At 37.3% G+C, this 17,012-nt stretch overlaps 1 protein-coding gene across 1 annotated transcript; it reads left to right on the forward strand.

The window, feature by feature from the left end:
• Positions 1-1,659: 1,659 nt before the first annotated feature.
• Positions 1,660-12,919, forward strand: LOC134603561 (phospholipid phosphatase 3-like). The gene is made up of 6 exons (XM_063449653.1): positions 1,660-2,405; positions 3,954-4,111; positions 5,189-5,460; positions 7,389-7,446; positions 9,484-9,660; positions 12,354-12,919. The coding sequence occupies exons 1-6, from the start codon at positions 2,246-2,248 to the stop codon at positions 12,447-12,449; spliced, it is 921 nt and encodes a 306-aa protein (XP_063305723.1). The 5' UTR covers positions 1,660-2,245; the 3' UTR covers positions 12,450-12,919.
• The last annotated feature ends 4,093 nt before the right edge of the window (positions 12,920-17,012 follow it).

The raw sequence follows: 17,012 nt of genomic DNA on the forward strand, positions 1-17,012 counted from the left end.
GGATTTAGGAACTGACAGTATATGGTTATACATGCCGATACAAAAGGAAGACCTTGTCCGTTGGGTTTAATTAAATATCTGTAGAACCTCCTTCAAGGAACTATGCAAGACAGCCAGTGAACACACAATTTAGAGGAGTAATGGGCTTAATGTGCACTAAGACAGAAGGTTGCTGTAACAAATATCATTGTTGAAGTAATATAAATGCATCAATAAGTGTGTCAATATGATGATTAGTGCTTAACAATGTTTATACACTAAATATAACAGAAAAGAGAAAACCCAGAAAATAATGTAGAAAACAGAGTAAAAGTAAAAAAAAATACCAATTCTCTGGCAACAATTGGAGGAAAAAATGGTCAAATATCTTGGACTGTGAGGGACCTGTAATGATATTTAATGTGACAATGAAGAGTTTAGTGAAAAGGTGTGCATAGGAGTTGGCTAAAACATGTGAGAGGGGTGACCAGCTAAAAGTGGCAAGGGAGGCTATTCCAATAGTAAGAGGCTAAGAGTGAAAATAAATGGAGGTGTCCCGTGGAAGACGAGAAAGGAGAGGTAGGGAGGATCAAGGTTATGGAGGGATCTGTACAGAAGGATAAGACATTTGAAGGTAGACCGCTAAGCCCACACGATTGTTTGCAGGAGAGGTCAAGCATGAATGGAATGGGGCATGCTGAGGAGGATACAGGTTGCGGCATGTTGTATATGTTTAAGTAGAATTGTGAAGTGCTGGGGAATGTCAAATAGAAGGGATAAGAAGTAGCAAAGCCTGATCAGGTAGATGAGCAATCTGCAGATTGTGTGGATTGTAATGAGCAGATTGTCTGCATATTAAAGAGGTAGAAATGCCAGTGGGTCATTGTTTGTCATATAAAATTGATAATTCTAAGATATTACGAACCTTAAGTGAGATTGAGATGGAGAAAAGAGTAAGAGGGGTATGACATCATCAGTAGTGTCTGTGGACGGAATGTGGCCTTTACTAGCATAACTCTACCTCCTTACCCAATAACCATGCAAATTAAAACATACTGGTTGGTGCAGTCATTAAAATAAAAAAAAATAAAAAATGAGTGTGTGTACCCAGTACCACCTAATAACTAAGGAGTGCCTGCTTGAAATACATCGTATAGGATTTAAAGACACCTTATATCACGGAAGGGCCATTGTATGGCCTTCTCTTACTCCTATGCCAAAGGCCCAAGTTAATCTGGGAGCTGCACAATGCTATTATCCTCTCATCTATCGTGGAATGGATGAGAAATATATAACACACGGGTTAATGGGCATGGGGACATTGTGGTCTACACCAAGAACAATAAAGGAGGTGCCTCTTTCTCTGACCAGGAGATGTTTACTGCCATTGACTGCCAGTTTCTGTATCCCCTGTATCCCCCCTCCCCCCGCCACACACTCTTTCTCCATTTTTAGCAGAACACATAAAAATATCTGCAATTAAAATGCCAAGGCAGTCGTGGCCAGTACGGATCATGTTTTCATCCAGTCTGGAACAAAACCCTGCATACAAATGTTCCTTTAATAAAGGACAAAACAACAAAAAACTTTGCAGCAACCTGAGCCATCGCCTGATATGCACCACTACATCTGCAACACCCCCCACTGCTTCAGCAGCAAAATTAGTCGACAAACAAAGCACTGTGTTAGCTATTGATCAGGAGAACTGCTTGGGACTGTTTGAGTTTTAGGAAGCTGGACGTTGGCAGGGTGTGGACCCTTCTGCGTACAGATTGCTGCAGTATTCTAGACTTTTTCCTTTTTTTCAGTTTATCTCTCTTCCTCTCCTTCCTTCCTTCCATGTCTCACTCACACCCTACCTGCCCCTCCCTCACTTCCCCCTTTCTTCCTCCCCTTTTGTCTCCCCCCTCTTCCTCCTTCTCTGGTTTTCTCTGTACTTTTAGAGCGAAAAAACTTTCAGTTCTGACATTGACAGCAGGCAGGTGGCAGTAAGAAGGATACACTGAGACAGAGAACACAGTGAGAGATTGACAGAGCGAGAAAGAGGAACTGGGGGAGAGAGAGAGGGGCACTGCGGGACAGAGAGAGGGAAACAGGGGCAGAGTGACAGCCCTGTAGAAGAACAGAAAGTCTGTAATGCAGAGTAAAGTGTGCTAGGCTCATAGACTAACAGAGCATACAGTGTTATTAAATATTTACTGATAGAAAGAGAAAGTGACAACCAAAAAGACTTGCTGCTGGGTTCTTTAACTCACTAGTTACTGAGATGCACCTCACACCTGGCGGAGCACCAGATTGGTGCCCAGACCCCCGAGTTTTGAAAGTGACAGTTGGGGGTCACTGCGTACGGAGAGAGTCTAAATCCCAAGCACCACGAAAACCTAGGAAGTGCCTTGTTTGTCTCAACCTCCTGTGTCTCGCTGTGGGTGAGTATATTAAAGCAAGGGCACTTTGTCAGCTACAGTACTAATTGCCAGTGTACAGTGCTGCGGAATATGTTGGTGCTTTATAAATGACTTTACTAATAATACGAATTAACACTGCACTCACTGAGTGGGTTATTCAATAAAGTGTCAATGGTTGGGAATCCAAAGTGGATTCAATGTAAGTTTCACATATTGAGCCAAAAGTGACAGTTTTTAAATATTCTCTGCAAGTCTGCTGTGTTTCCACTTCAGATATTTTAACCTACGATTTTAAAGTCACTTTGATTGACAGACGATCAATTTAAATTTTATTGAATGACCCTGCCAGTTTGTTACAGGGTTAATACTGCTGAGAAATGGAGTTATTTAGTAACATATTAAACTGAGAGTTGGACTTGGTGATACATTCAATTGCCAAAATAAACACTTTACTTTTTTGAGCTTACTATGCAGGAATCTTGTTAAATTGCTGCACTCATGTTAAATCACTGTATAAATGACTGTAAACTGTATTAGTACTTACTTATAAGATTAGTTTAATCTGTGTAATCACAATCGCAGTGTGCATGTATATTTAAAAAAATCCTCACCGTAGTGCAATTTTAATTTTACTAGTTTTTGTCATTAATTAGGTGCAACTACAAATCACTAGTAGTCCCGCTAATATGGATACTTTGCAAGCTAGCATGATATTTCAATGGGCTGTTTACTAACTAGAAATAGTGTATCACGATGATATGTGTACCATAATGTTTAATCACGTGTATTTCAAAGTGCAAATATGATAACGAAAAAGTATTATCCCAAATATTAGCAACCTAATACTATGATCAATCCTATCACTAATATTATGTTAATTTCTAATGGCTGGCAAAGCCTCTTGGGAAATGTAGTTCACAAACCTCTGCTGCGCCAATGCAATCACTGCACTAGTGGTAAAACTGTGAAAGTATTTATATCACCAAGTGAGTATTGATAAACAATGAGATAGTTAAGGAAATCGCAATGGAAGTCTATCAACTAAAGAGTGCATTGCAGTAGCTTGGCAAGTTGAAAAAGGCTGAGATATTTTTCTTATTTGCCTTCCATGGCCTGGAATTATTTTGTAAGAAAGTTGGCGAATCACTGTAATTCACAATTTAGTGAATAGTCTCCACAGTAACAATGTGCTGTACTATTAAAAAAAATTCAGTTTTAAGCGATGAATGAGCCCAGAAGGAATGTGAAATTTTCCGAGAATAAACCAGAGTAAAGGGTGTTTTGCTGCTTCTAGGAAATCCTCTGTGATCATTTCTTGTTTAAATTTTGCACAAATGTATATACACACATGCGACCTGAAAGCAAAATAACCTTTAGTCCTACTCCTGCAGGTATAGTATATATATAATATTGACAATATGTTAAACATATGTCTTTCTTGGCTTATAACCATAATTGTCTAAATATATGCAATACACATATCAGCACACCTCCATAGAATGCAATCTATAATATTCCATCCATCCATCCATCCGAAATAAAATTCACCCTCTGTTTTTGTTTCTACAGTTTCTCTTCCGTTCTTCATCTGTGAGCTGGGATTGGTGTCCCCTGTCCATCGTGGATTTTTCTGTGATGATATGAGCATCCGGTATCCAGAGCAACGTGGAGACACTGTTAGTGATACTCTACTCATCAGTGTGGGAATCCTCATCACAAGTTTTGCCGTGAGTACCCTAGTGTGAAAAAAAAATATATATCTTTGCTGATTCCCGAAAATATATGGTGATGGTGACTTCCTGAAAAAAAGAGATTGTTTTCTAGTGGGTGTTTGGAATAGAAGACATGGGGAATTTGTAGGACACGTTCAATTAAAACGTGGGAGAAACAGAAAAGAGGCAAGAGAGAAAAAGCAATGGGGTATGGAAAATCCCAGGTTTTTTCCCTTTTCTACAGATACGCAAAATTCATAGTAGAGACTGATCCTTACTATGGGTCAAATTCGAGTGTTACTGCTTCATTATGAAAAAAGTACTGTTTACATATTGTTAAATATATTAATACAATATATATTAGATATATATTGTATGATCCATAGATTAATGCATGCTACATTGTATTGGCCATGGCCCGTTAGTTTAGAACAGAGGTAGGCAACCTTCGGCACTCTAAATTTTGTGGACTACATCTTCCATGATGCTTTGCCAGCATTATGACTGTTCGAGCATTAACAGAGATAAAGTCCACAAAATCTGTAGTACAAATGGTTGCCTACCCCTGATTCAGAATACATTAAGGTTTTATCAATGTATCACTGATAAAATATTCAGTGATGGATGGTCGGTCCCCTCCTCTGCACAGTCCATATTAGGCTGCTGCCGTTGATCCAAACAGTCAGCCAGGCCAATTGCTGTCTGTAAAATATGCAGTGAACTCTTGCTATTAGAACTTGTGTGGTTATATAGGCAACAAAATATCAATAGGCAAGGTTTCATGACAGATTGTTTTGTAGTGGGTATTTGGAATAGAAGACATGGGGAATTTGTAGGACTCCTTCGGCTTTAGCTCCCTAACTCTTACACTCCAATTCTGTATATATTTTTGAATGATTTGCTATAGCGGTGATAGTGTATGTGTGTGCATGGCACATGTGCATGTGTGCAATATTATTGGTTGGCTGTTTGTCATAAACTGACCATCTGTGGTGTTTTTGCAGCATGGCCATAATATGCAGGATAATAACAGCTGTGAGCATAAAACAGTTTATAAAGGAAAGTAAGACCATTTTTCTCTGACCTTCACAGATTGTTTTTGGCGAATGTCACCGTGTCAGCAGACAGCGCAGTCTGAACACCTGTCCCCGGGAGGGTTATTTATCGGCCATATATCGCCAGCTTCTTCCCTTCCTGTTTGGCTCAGCTCTTGGGCAGTCTCTCACAAATGCAGCCAAGCTGAGTGCTGGTCGCCTGAGGCCAAATTTCCTCTCTATTTGCAAGCCTGAAGGTCTAAATTGTACCAGTGGTTTCATAGATACCTATCGGTGCATTGGAGATGCAGGAGCAGTAACAGAAGCCAGGTGAGTTTCATTTTCTGTTCTTTTACTGTTACTCGTAGGAGAAGCAGATTTAATCACAAACAACACTTTCATTGTTGTTAAGATTAGAGTGGTGACCCTATACCATTACCCCCGAAGGATCTATCAAACAACGATAAAAGTGTGATAAGACTTGCGAAAATAGAATGTAATAGAGAAGGCAAAATCAGAATAGCTTGTTGGATAGTCCCTACTTAGGTCTCATTTTTTTGTTTACTTGTGCCATTTTTAGACAGATTTATACCATTTTCTTAATAGATTGATACAGCCAAAAAAGGGACACTCCAGTAATGACACACAGAGCCAAATTGTATACGTGACCTAATTGACCATTTTGGTCTACTTGGCCCCACCATAAACTTGGCACAGTGAATGAGGGGTTCATGTCCGGAATACCCTTGGACCTAGGGAGACTCTAAGAATATGTTAACAAATGGAAGTATAGGGCAAATAAATGCCATCTTTTACTTTATCCCCTGAAACAACAGTATGAGAGGCAGCTTACTACAGTGAATTATACAGGGCAAGATTATCATAGATGCTATTGGAGCTTCAGCTCCAGGCCCCTGCCCAAGAAAAAGGTGCATAAACCATAAAAATAAAATATTTATATACATATATTTACACACACATATATATATATATATATATATATATATATATATATATATATATATATATATGCTGCTTCACTAACAGAAAGATGATGCAATTAAGCACATTATAATTGCAAGCAACAGGCCCAAACAACAGACCCTTACTCCAGCACTGCCTTTATGCATTTTCCAACTTTTTTTTTTAATTAAAAAATATGTTGAACTGTCACTTAATATGCATTTAAATGAGCCATTATAAATTGTGTTCTGTGTTATGTGCACTAACATATCCTTTGCCACACAGTCTGTTGGCGGGCTTGAATTGGGTCTGAATTGAAACTTGAATTGTTTAGATAGGTCCACCAATGCTGTGCTTTTAGCATTTTTTTTATTTTTCTTATTTTATTTCTTATTGGATTATTTATAGCTTGTTTTACTTTTAACACTAATGATATTTATGAATTGTATAGAATAGAACTTTTGTTGTTGCATGCAGTCCCATAATAATGCCTTGTAACACATTACATTTGTATCGGAAGTATAAGGCAGTGGCATTTGTATAAATAAGTAAATTCATATATTAATAACCATAATTACCAGGGTAGTGTCTTAAATCTCCCTGTTCAATCATCTGCCATTTAACAGTTAAATAACTGATGTTTCTGTTTAGGCAGTCCTAGCTACACCTCCCCTGGCTGTGACTCACACAGTCTACACAAAAAAATGGTTTTGTTTTCAATCAGATGTTAACTTTCGTTCTACGTTTTTATTTCCTGCTCTGTAAATTGAAATTTAGTCACATACTGAAGGCTTCTGGAAGGATTAGAAGGCTATTAACAGGGCAGGAGATAAGAAGTTATAAAGTTATAAATTAAACATATTTTGCTAAAAAAGGAAGTGTAAACATTATATCTCACTTTACAGGAAGTGTTTAGGGAGACTGTGCAAATCACATGCAAAGAGGCGTGACTAGCGCTGCTAAAGTTGATTTCTGTGTCTATAGCATCCCATTGATGTTTATGCTAATGTTTAGGGAAGTTATTTGCTCAGTCAATTCTCACATATGTCTGTCAATAGTGAACATCTACCAGTATATCATGGCTATCACACTCTTAACCCACGGCCTACATCTTTCTCTGGATATGAAACAGATTATTTTAGAAATAGTCAAGCAGCGTGGTATCTTGCTTTTATGTATTGTGTTCTAGGCATAAAATTAGGGAATATACACTATAGAGCTTCCAGAGAGCTGCACACAATTTAGTTTGATGGACATACCTAAATTTAAAAATATATAATTTTTTTTTATTCTAGGAAATCTTTCTATTCTGGACATGCTTCATTCGCCTTGTATTCTATGCTCTACCTTTCAGTAAGTATATTTTTAGATTCTTCATAAATAAACATGTTTTGGTTGTTACTTTTGTTGTGGTTCTGAAAGAGGAAATTTCATAAGGAAAGTAAACGTTTGTTCAAGGCTAGGGTTCCTTTTAAAGTTGGGTATTGGTCATATTTGGCATATTATAGACCACATAAGATAGTAATAGGCTTGGATGCCATATGGTCTATGGGCACTAGGAATAGTACAATTTACCCAAATGTTGTAACACCAATAAACAAGTAACTCTCCATCTGTTAATGCCACTTTACAGGCAGGTGCAGCAAATAAAGGATGGACATTTTGCCAATCACATGTCTGCTTAGATAATGACTAATTATTTTTTTTACTACCTGTTTATGATGTAGATCTCCATGTGGAAGCGGTACTCAGAATTATTACATTCATTTAGTGTTTTAATCTCCGAACATTACATGTGGTTAAATACAAAGTCACAAAATCAAACATCAGTTAATCAAATATATACACGTTTTGAAAGAATAAATACTACTTGGCAATGTTATGAATATAGCCAACCTTGCGACTACAGCCGAGTGGGAGAATTTTCAAAAACAGCTTTTTTTTTTTTCACTATAATTAAATCTGACACATAGCTATAGACAGATAACGAACAAGAGGATAAACTCAAAGTTCAATTAAAATACATACAGTGGCAGTTAAAGGGAATGAAAACTATTTACTCTTCAACAATAATGTGATATATTATATTATCATTATTATTTTATTATAGATTATAATTATCTTTCTGTAAAATATTCCCTTACATCTGGCTCTAGTACCGGGAGAACAGGAATCCTGTCCTGAATAAAAAAAGAATCCCAGGACATACTGATTCCGTAAAAGACTTTCACAATGTATAGATCAAACGATTTACCAGTTGATATGGACTTGGTGGTGTTGCCCTAATTGTTTATTTTATCAAACCTGGAAGACTAGGACTGAATTTAAGCTGTGGTTTGGATAGAAACCTGGAGATGCTGCAGTCACATCGTTGACCACTGATCTTATCAATAATAAAAAATAATGACTAACAACAATAAAAATACATTTGATAGAAATATCGATCATGATCAAATTACAACTGCTGAACTTGGTGGACCAGAGTCTTGTTACAGCATATAATACTATACAGCACTGACCACTTAGCTCTCACTGACACGTTAACGTTAGTGGATCCTGCACATTCATCTTCTTGGTTCAGAAATAGAACATAACTATCCCTCATGGATATAACACATGGTGCAGCTAAGAGATGAATCTCCTCTTCATTTTGCTGCATATGATGGGCTGGCTGATTCCCCCATATGAAAATGTTTACCATAGCATGTGTAACCCAAATCCAAAATTTGAGAAGAGTCCTATTTTAAAGTACATGACTTGGTGTCCATATGGTCAACCTGCAGACAAGTAGAACTTTATAGAGAAGTAGGACACCTTGCAATGCACGCTCTACAAAATCTACAATTTCATTGGAGGCCTTTACATGCCACAATGTAGCAGTGTATGACATGTGTGTATCGTCCTTTTGCCAATCATTACCTTGGATTCCTATACTGTTTACACCTGCTCTGCTAACTCTCATCTACAGGATTCCTCAAGGGAAGTCTAGTTCCTAAAGCTCCCTGGGTAATTCCTTAAACCAGTCTGCCCCTCTCTTATAACATAGGTCTCTGTTTAATAAGCATCCCAAATGATTCAATATTGGTAGAAAAATATTCCAGATTATTTATCTACTAAAATTACCATAGACTTTAATGGTGACGTCTGTAGATAAATCATTTGGAAAGGTTATTCTAACAGTATTGACTGATTTGGAAAGCCAAATGTATGGATTTACCACTCAATGATTCTTTGATCTTATCCGCCATGTTGCTCTTCCCCCTGTTTTTACATCTTCCTTCCTCTAGATTATAAACTCGTTTGAGCAGTATTTTCTGTTAAGATTTACAACAGTTTATGTGTATAAATGTTAATAATAATAATACATTTAGATTTTTTTCCTTCCCACAGTTTTACTTGCAAGTGCGGATGACATGGCGAGGAGCACGCCTCTTGCGCCCACTCCTTCAGTTTGTTTTAGTCCTTCTGGCTTTATACACTGGGTTCACTCGAATTTCAGACTACAGACATCATCCATCAGATGTCGCTGTGGGGTTTATGCAGGGTGCGCTGGTCGCATACTGGGTGGTAAGTGATAACCTTACCCTATATCATCTAATATTTCAAAGTCTTCATAGTCCTATGGTAGTTATTATTACTGCGTTAAAAGGGGTTCTACTCTGGAGAACTTTATAAAATGATCACATCAAACTCTCAAAGGGCATCCTTAAATTATAAGGGTCCCAATTTTTTTTTTGTCATTATTAAACTATTCAGGTCCCACCTTGATTGTAAGAATGATTGTGTGAAGTCATAGTAAAAATAGAAATAGATAGACAATGACCGACAGACAGATATATATATTTACCCAAATGTTGAATCTATATATTCATATAGATACAGATATACAGCATGTACAGTGATAGATGCAGGATAAATAGATAGAATGGGGCTTATCAATATATACCTAATTAGGCAATAGAGATAGATAAATAGCTAAATCGAGAGATCCAAGTAGAAAAAAAAAGAAACATTCTATTAATAAAGTCACGGAAGGTGGTAAATAGATATAAAACTAAATAAACAGACAGTTATTAGAAAGGCAGCTAAACAAAAGAGATAAATATAGATATAGATTTATCTATCTAAACATAGATATTTGTTGCTACAATTCTCACGTCCCACTTCACTGTGCCTTTGTCTCGCTTCTTGCTTTTGTGGGAAAAAGGAAATTGTTATATAAAGAATGGAAAAATGATTCTCCCTCCTCCCCCTCCCCCAAAGCCTTTCTCCTCCACCCAAAGGGACCTCCACTGATTGCTGGGGAAGGTGCTTAATGTATCTGCAGGAAGTGGCTGTGTATCCTGTTATACACACACACAGGATGTGAACTTCTAGACTTGAATTTTGTGAGTCAGCCAGTACTGAACGAGAAAAGACACAGAATGGGTAATTCTGTAAAATATTGAAATATTGAGCAACTCCAGAGGTTAGTTTAGGTAATAATGAGTTATGACACCAAGTTACGAGAATTATACTGACTGTCCTTGCTTTGTCATCAACATCATATTAGTGTCTAATGACCTTCTTCTACTGTAACACGTATTTATAGCAAAGACGGCATGCACGGCTGTAATCAATAAACGTCATCAGGGTGTGTCGGACTATTGAACACCAGTTGCTCGTGGACTACAAATCCCATAATTCTCTGTGAGCTGCAGACTGACAGAGAATATAGTATTTGTAATCCAACAATATATGGTTCTACACCCCTTGCTTGACTAATGGGGTTACCCACTTAATCAGGATGTGTGAAAATTGCCAAATTGACAACTGCAAATTGTAGACTAAAATAGCCAAATCAGAAACGTTCATAGCTCATGGCTATTTCGGCCTGTAGTTCGTATTAATTGTCTTGCCAATGTGTTACCATTGCATTTTTATATAACCTCTTTGTATAACAATTTTAGTAAAGGAAAATGCAAATACAATCATACATAAAGACATTACGGTGAATAACATGCACGTACAGTGTTACTTCAGTTTAAACAGATGGTTTTAGTGGACATCGAGCCTATGTTACATTAAACAGGGCGTCCGTTGGAGTGCTGAGCAGAGGTATGCAAGGCATTTTATGGATCATCTAAGCTGAAACTTCATCCCCTATGTCTTTCAAATGTGCTTAATGCTGGTATAGATTTCAGGCTTGTTAAAAGGAATTTGCTTTGCATGAATGTAGCTTGGGATAAAATGTTTTTATCTTACTGATCACGATACAGAAGGAGCCTTGGGGCCCACAATTTTAAACACAATATTTTATATATGTGTGAGTGCACATGCACACTGTGATATGTATCTGTGACAGTTCTTCTTGTAAAATTCATGTCCTAAATATAACTAAGAAATATAGCGGAAATGCTCAAATCTGCCTCCAATCTAGCTCTGTGTTTGATTTAATAGGCAGTCATTCTCCATTTTACAAATACGGACATATTTTTAGAAAAATTACATCCCATCCCAAAACCTTCCCTTGTAAGTGTCATAAGAGATTAAATTAGGATACCCTATTGGTATTACCAGGGTAATATTAAAGGGCCACTCCACTGCCCAAATTTTAAAGAAAAAAATATCTAGTCTTAAGTCTTTGCAAGCCCTCCCCTTCTAACCCCGCCCAGACTTTCTGTGGCTGTCCAATCACAGACTTCCCAATAAAGCTCAATGAGAAGTCTATGCAAGGCAGGTGCTCTGGGCAAATGCTGCCTTTTAAGTTTAGCTTTACTGAGATAACCAAACCAGGAGGTAACAGGGCAGCCAGTGGGGTGTAACAAAGTTAATTTATAAAAGTGCACTTTTTGTAGAATGAAAAAAGAGGACACATCTTCACACATAAAGCACTTCAGCAAGCATCTGGAGTGTTCCTTTAACCCATATAATTATACTTTGGTTGCCTACATTTAAAATAATATCTACAAGTTTGTGATAATTCTTGCATTTGTTGTTTTGTACATGTCTATCAGCATAGAAACATAGAAACATAGAATGTGACGGCAGATAAGAACCATTTGGCCCATCTAGTCCGCCCAATATTTCCATAAACTTTCATTAATCTCTGGCCTTATCTTATAGTTAGGATAGCCTTATGCCTATCCCACGCATGCTTAAACTTCTTTACTGTGTTAACCTCTACCACTTCAGCTGGAAGGCTATTCCATGCATCCACTATGCATTAAAGCATAAAAAATAATTAACTTAATTACATGGTTTTTTTTGTTTTTTTTTAGGCTTTTCACATTTCGGATATGTTCAAGCAGAAGCGTTCACAACAAGTTTCTGTTCCTCCACAAACGGATATCCCAGAGACTTTCACCAATTGTTAAGAAAGTTTAGGAAAGACGTGAAAAGGACTATAAAGATACAGATGAACTGGACCTCACTCTGTTACTAGCAGAGGATCTGTAGTGTCATGGCACTGACATTCAGTCCAAATTACGCTACAAAGCCCATAGCACGTTCTCTGAAAGAAGGATTTGCATTCCACCAAGCACAGACGGACACCGGTTTGGTCCAGCTATGGAAGGACATGAACACGTGTCTAATCATTTTGTGAACCTTTGTGAAGGACTAAATCACTAAAAAATATTGACAGCTAAGCTGTCGTTGGCTCCAGTATATTGAGAAATGTGCAGTGCACGTGAAAGACTGGAACACGTTGTAAATAATGATATAGAGAAGCAAAACTCGTGAACTTTAATTGCACTTTACTTACTAAACAAAGACTCATTGTCATGCCAGTATTGACCAATCACTGTAAAAGTCACTGTTAACAGGGACATTGGTCTCAAAGATCTCACCAAATACTTATGTGGAATCTTCCTTATAATATTATTAAAGTGTAAGAAAAACGTTTAAAACAATATAATGCTCTAATAATTAAACGTGTTATTTCACAAATAACTAAGTAATAAGTAAACTAAGTTAAATTACTAACCAGGCTGCACCGGCTCTGTTTAAATCCATGTCCTATTGTTGCATAGAAAGGATGGCAATCATCATATTCGTCTTGGGATTAAGGTTAACGGGTATTAGTGATTTAGCAACAAAGAAATAAGGAGAAACACAAAAAGAAACAACAACAGGCCAGTGATTTGAAATTGGTGGATGGAAAAATACTCGGAAACAAAACAAGACCAGTTAAACACACAGCAAAATAGCAACCCATAGAAACATAATAAAATGTAAAAAAAAAATATTATATTAACAGCTCTCCTGACCGATATTTCACGTTTTTTTTTAAATTAATTTATTTATTTTTTTGCCTCTAAATGCCCAGAGACATTACATTTAACCCTTTCCAATTGGATAAAATTTCAGTGTCGTTCATCAAATTTGCCAAATTTATTTATAGAAATCACTTAGTGGGTGCGTTTTTTTTCAAGTCGCCTTTATCCGATAACGTTACGTCCCTCTGGGTGAGCCGTAAGATCGTCAAACTTGTATGCTATTCATATGTCCCACCAGGTGGGACATACGATCGGAATGAGAAAATGAAAATGTACCACCCTGTGGAACAGTCGATGGGAAAGGGTTGTTAAAGGGGACATATGACTACCCTGGATTTATAATGTTATACTGTCTTATCCCTATATTTAACAAATATGTATTTGTGATGTGTAAAAAAATTAATTACATCTAGAAAACTACCCTTCCTTATCCTGCTACTGTTTGCCTCCATCTTGACTCCCTGCAATCATTGTTTGAAGCGGATTCCGTCACACCTGAAATTTAATATATAGTAAACTTATCGAGCAGAGGAGAAATTAAATAATGTTCCTATTTCTCCTCTTTATTTGCAATCTTTGTCTGGGCGGTGTCTTGTTTGAAATGAATTGTGATATCATTTCCTAAAACTTTCATAGAAATTTAAAAGAAAAAAATGTTAACACCAGTTACAGGTGATTTCCAATAATTATTCAATAGTACAGAGAAGTGTCAGTTCCCTTTTGAGAGGCAGGAACCATAACCTAGTTACCAATGTCCCACTTTAGCTCTAAAAGAGGTGCCTTCTAGGAAAGGGCATAGTCTACCTTATGTAAATGCAAAATCTACTCTAAAGGAACAGCAAATGTCATATTAATCAACGGGAAGCAGTCCTGAGTAAAACTGTTAAAATTTGGGGAAAATCAACAGGAATATTACGTTGGATATTTTAATAAAAACTTAGAACATTTCTGCTTAACCATTCAGTGCCCAGTTTTGTCCTGATAAATAGGTCTGTGACACCTAAAAACAAATTTCATCAAAGGCCGAACCCTAGGACCCATACCAGCATTGCTTGTCCTGCTTATTGAGAAGTGGCTTCTCTAAACAGCCCACATGTGGGACTTTCCATGTAATATAGGGTCTTTAAACACTGGCGTTTTATAAGGTAATTTCTTCTGGTCCTTTTTTTCTTCCGAGGAATGATGTTGACTAGTAGTGCACAACACAAACAAATCACAGATTCCTAGTAACAAGATTGATGCTGGAATGTTCAACTCAGTACAAACAAATCCTAATTAAAATCTTTACTTGAAATACAATTAAAAAAAGCATAGGTTTGTCCGTACTCCCACCTCTAACGTTCGCATCCAAGACTTTTCCAGGGCTGCACCTCGTCTGTGGAACTCACTTCCCTTCTCTGTAAGACTCTCACCCAGTCTCCACTCATTCAAAAAAAAAAAAAAAAAACTGAAAACTCTTCAAGAAAGCATATCAATTAAACTGTTAGCAGGTTTTCATCCCCCACCCTCCATGACTCCTCTCCGGCAACTGTAAAAAATTACCTACTAAGCCCTCAGTGAATACTTTTCTAACATCTTACTTCGTACCCCTACTTTTACCCTTTGTGTCACTATACCCCACTCCCTCTAGAATGTAAGCTCATTGAGCAGGGCCCTCCCCCTCTCTGTTCCTGTACGTCCAGTTGTCTGGTTACAATTACATGTCTGTTAGTCCACCCATTGTACAGCGCTACGGAATTTGATGGCGCTATATACATAATAAAAAATTAATAATAATCAATATCTTCATCAATAAGGGAAATAGAAGCAGAGCAGGATTAACTATAAGGTGACCTTAGTCAACGACTTATAGCCCAGTAGTAAGACTGGAACCCAAGAGCCATAAATTTGCCTAGCTCCGTTCACCATCCCCAAAACAACAACAACACACCTAGGACCCTGTGGGATCTTAATAGTTCTCTGAATAGAAGGGTGAGCTCTATTTGCACTTTTAAAAAGGCATCTGCGTGGAGATATTATAGCATCGTACAAACTTCTCTCTAATTAACCTTTCGCCAATCACATAAACGATGTTTGTGCAGCGGCAGTAAACAGGTTTTTTCTGTTTACTTGCGCTGCATATTTCGTTAGGAGCAAATTGTTTGTATTTTATTCCTGAATATTCTTTTCAGTGGTCTAAAACTTTTTCCTGATTTTGGAAAGAGCAGGCTAGTTCTGAGTATTGAGAATGCCATATAATTTGCTCATTTTTAATACGAATGTTTAAAGCTAAATGCCCCCACCCCACCCGACCTGCAAAATATTGCAATGGTCTAAGGTCTAAAGAATTTTTGAGTATCTTGGGAATGTCAATCACATGAAGGAATGTCTGTGTGTGTATTTTTGCTCAGACTAGTTTGAAAATTTTTGTTCAATCTGTAAAACTGCATCAGTTCATTGATACGTTTTTCTATGTGTACATTTGTTTAATGCATATCCTTTTTAAAGGCAGCTATTTAACGCACGGCTTGCATGTTTTCTGAACGCTGTATGGACATTCTACCAGTGACATTTAATATAACCCAATGACTCACTCTTATTTGGCGGTTCTTTGGCATTGGTTCTGTGTTTGAAAAGGTGGGATGACTTTTTCATGGAAACTTTGCATTTTACCCTTCAGCTCACCTTGTGCGAGCACGTCTCACCCTGCAGGTATACAGGTACTGACTTGTAACGAGGCAGTAGGGAAGAGCCTTTTACATTTTAGATTGCGAAAAGGAGCATGATAAGTATTTACATTCTACACGATTTTTATCACTAGCTACCTATCAACACCTACATTACACATATGCAAGCTTGTTAGTATCCTTTCTACCCAGGTTCAATGTATATATCTCATAGGTTCTTTTGCTTTTTTTTTTTTTTTTTCTTCATTGACTTGTTTATTGTTTTTATATACATGCTTTTTTTCACTGCTAATATGGTCAGCTATCATCTCTGTTTGCAGATCAACAACAAATGAATACAGAAAGTTTCCTAATTCATATCTGACAATTGTTCTACCAGGTGTCTACTATTATATGGCAGAGAGAACACTCTAAAATAGTGTGCAAATACCAAGAGCTGGTATTTTAGAGTGTTCTCTCTGCCACTTTTATTTACAGGTTTTAGTGAATCCCTATTTATTTCCAGTTTGAGCGACCTAGTGCTAGTCAGAACCATTTAGTCTACTATTATATGTCTACTGTACCGACCCTGCCAAATGTTCTGTTTATCTGAAGTTTCCATTAACAGAGATGGAGCACTCTCTATTGCACACATTGCCCATTAATCTATCTCTCTATGGTTAATCTCACAACTACAGCTAAACTATTCCTTCTATCTCACTCTTCCAACTACACCCCATTAAATTATTTTGGTATTATTAATTTATTTTGTACTTAAGAACTCTTGCTTTAATGTAATAGTTGGGACATGGGTCTCGCTGTGCGTCTGTTGTAGATACTGAAATTACTCCATCACATAGTCTGGGTATATTTAAATGAAGCAAGCATCGAACCTGGTGAGTAGTGATGTCGCGAACATAAAATTTTCGTTTCACGAACGGCGAACGCGAACTTCCACAAACGTTCGCGAACCGGGCGAACCGCCATAGACTTCAATGGGCAGGCGAATTTTAAA

The sequence above is a fragment of the Pelobates fuscus genome, chromosome 3 (assembly GCF_036172605.1).
Source record: "Pelobates fuscus isolate aPelFus1 chromosome 3, aPelFus1.pri, whole genome shotgun sequence".
In the NCBI taxonomy this organism is placed as follows: Eukaryota; Metazoa; Chordata; class Amphibia; order Anura; family Pelobatidae; genus Pelobates; species Pelobates fuscus.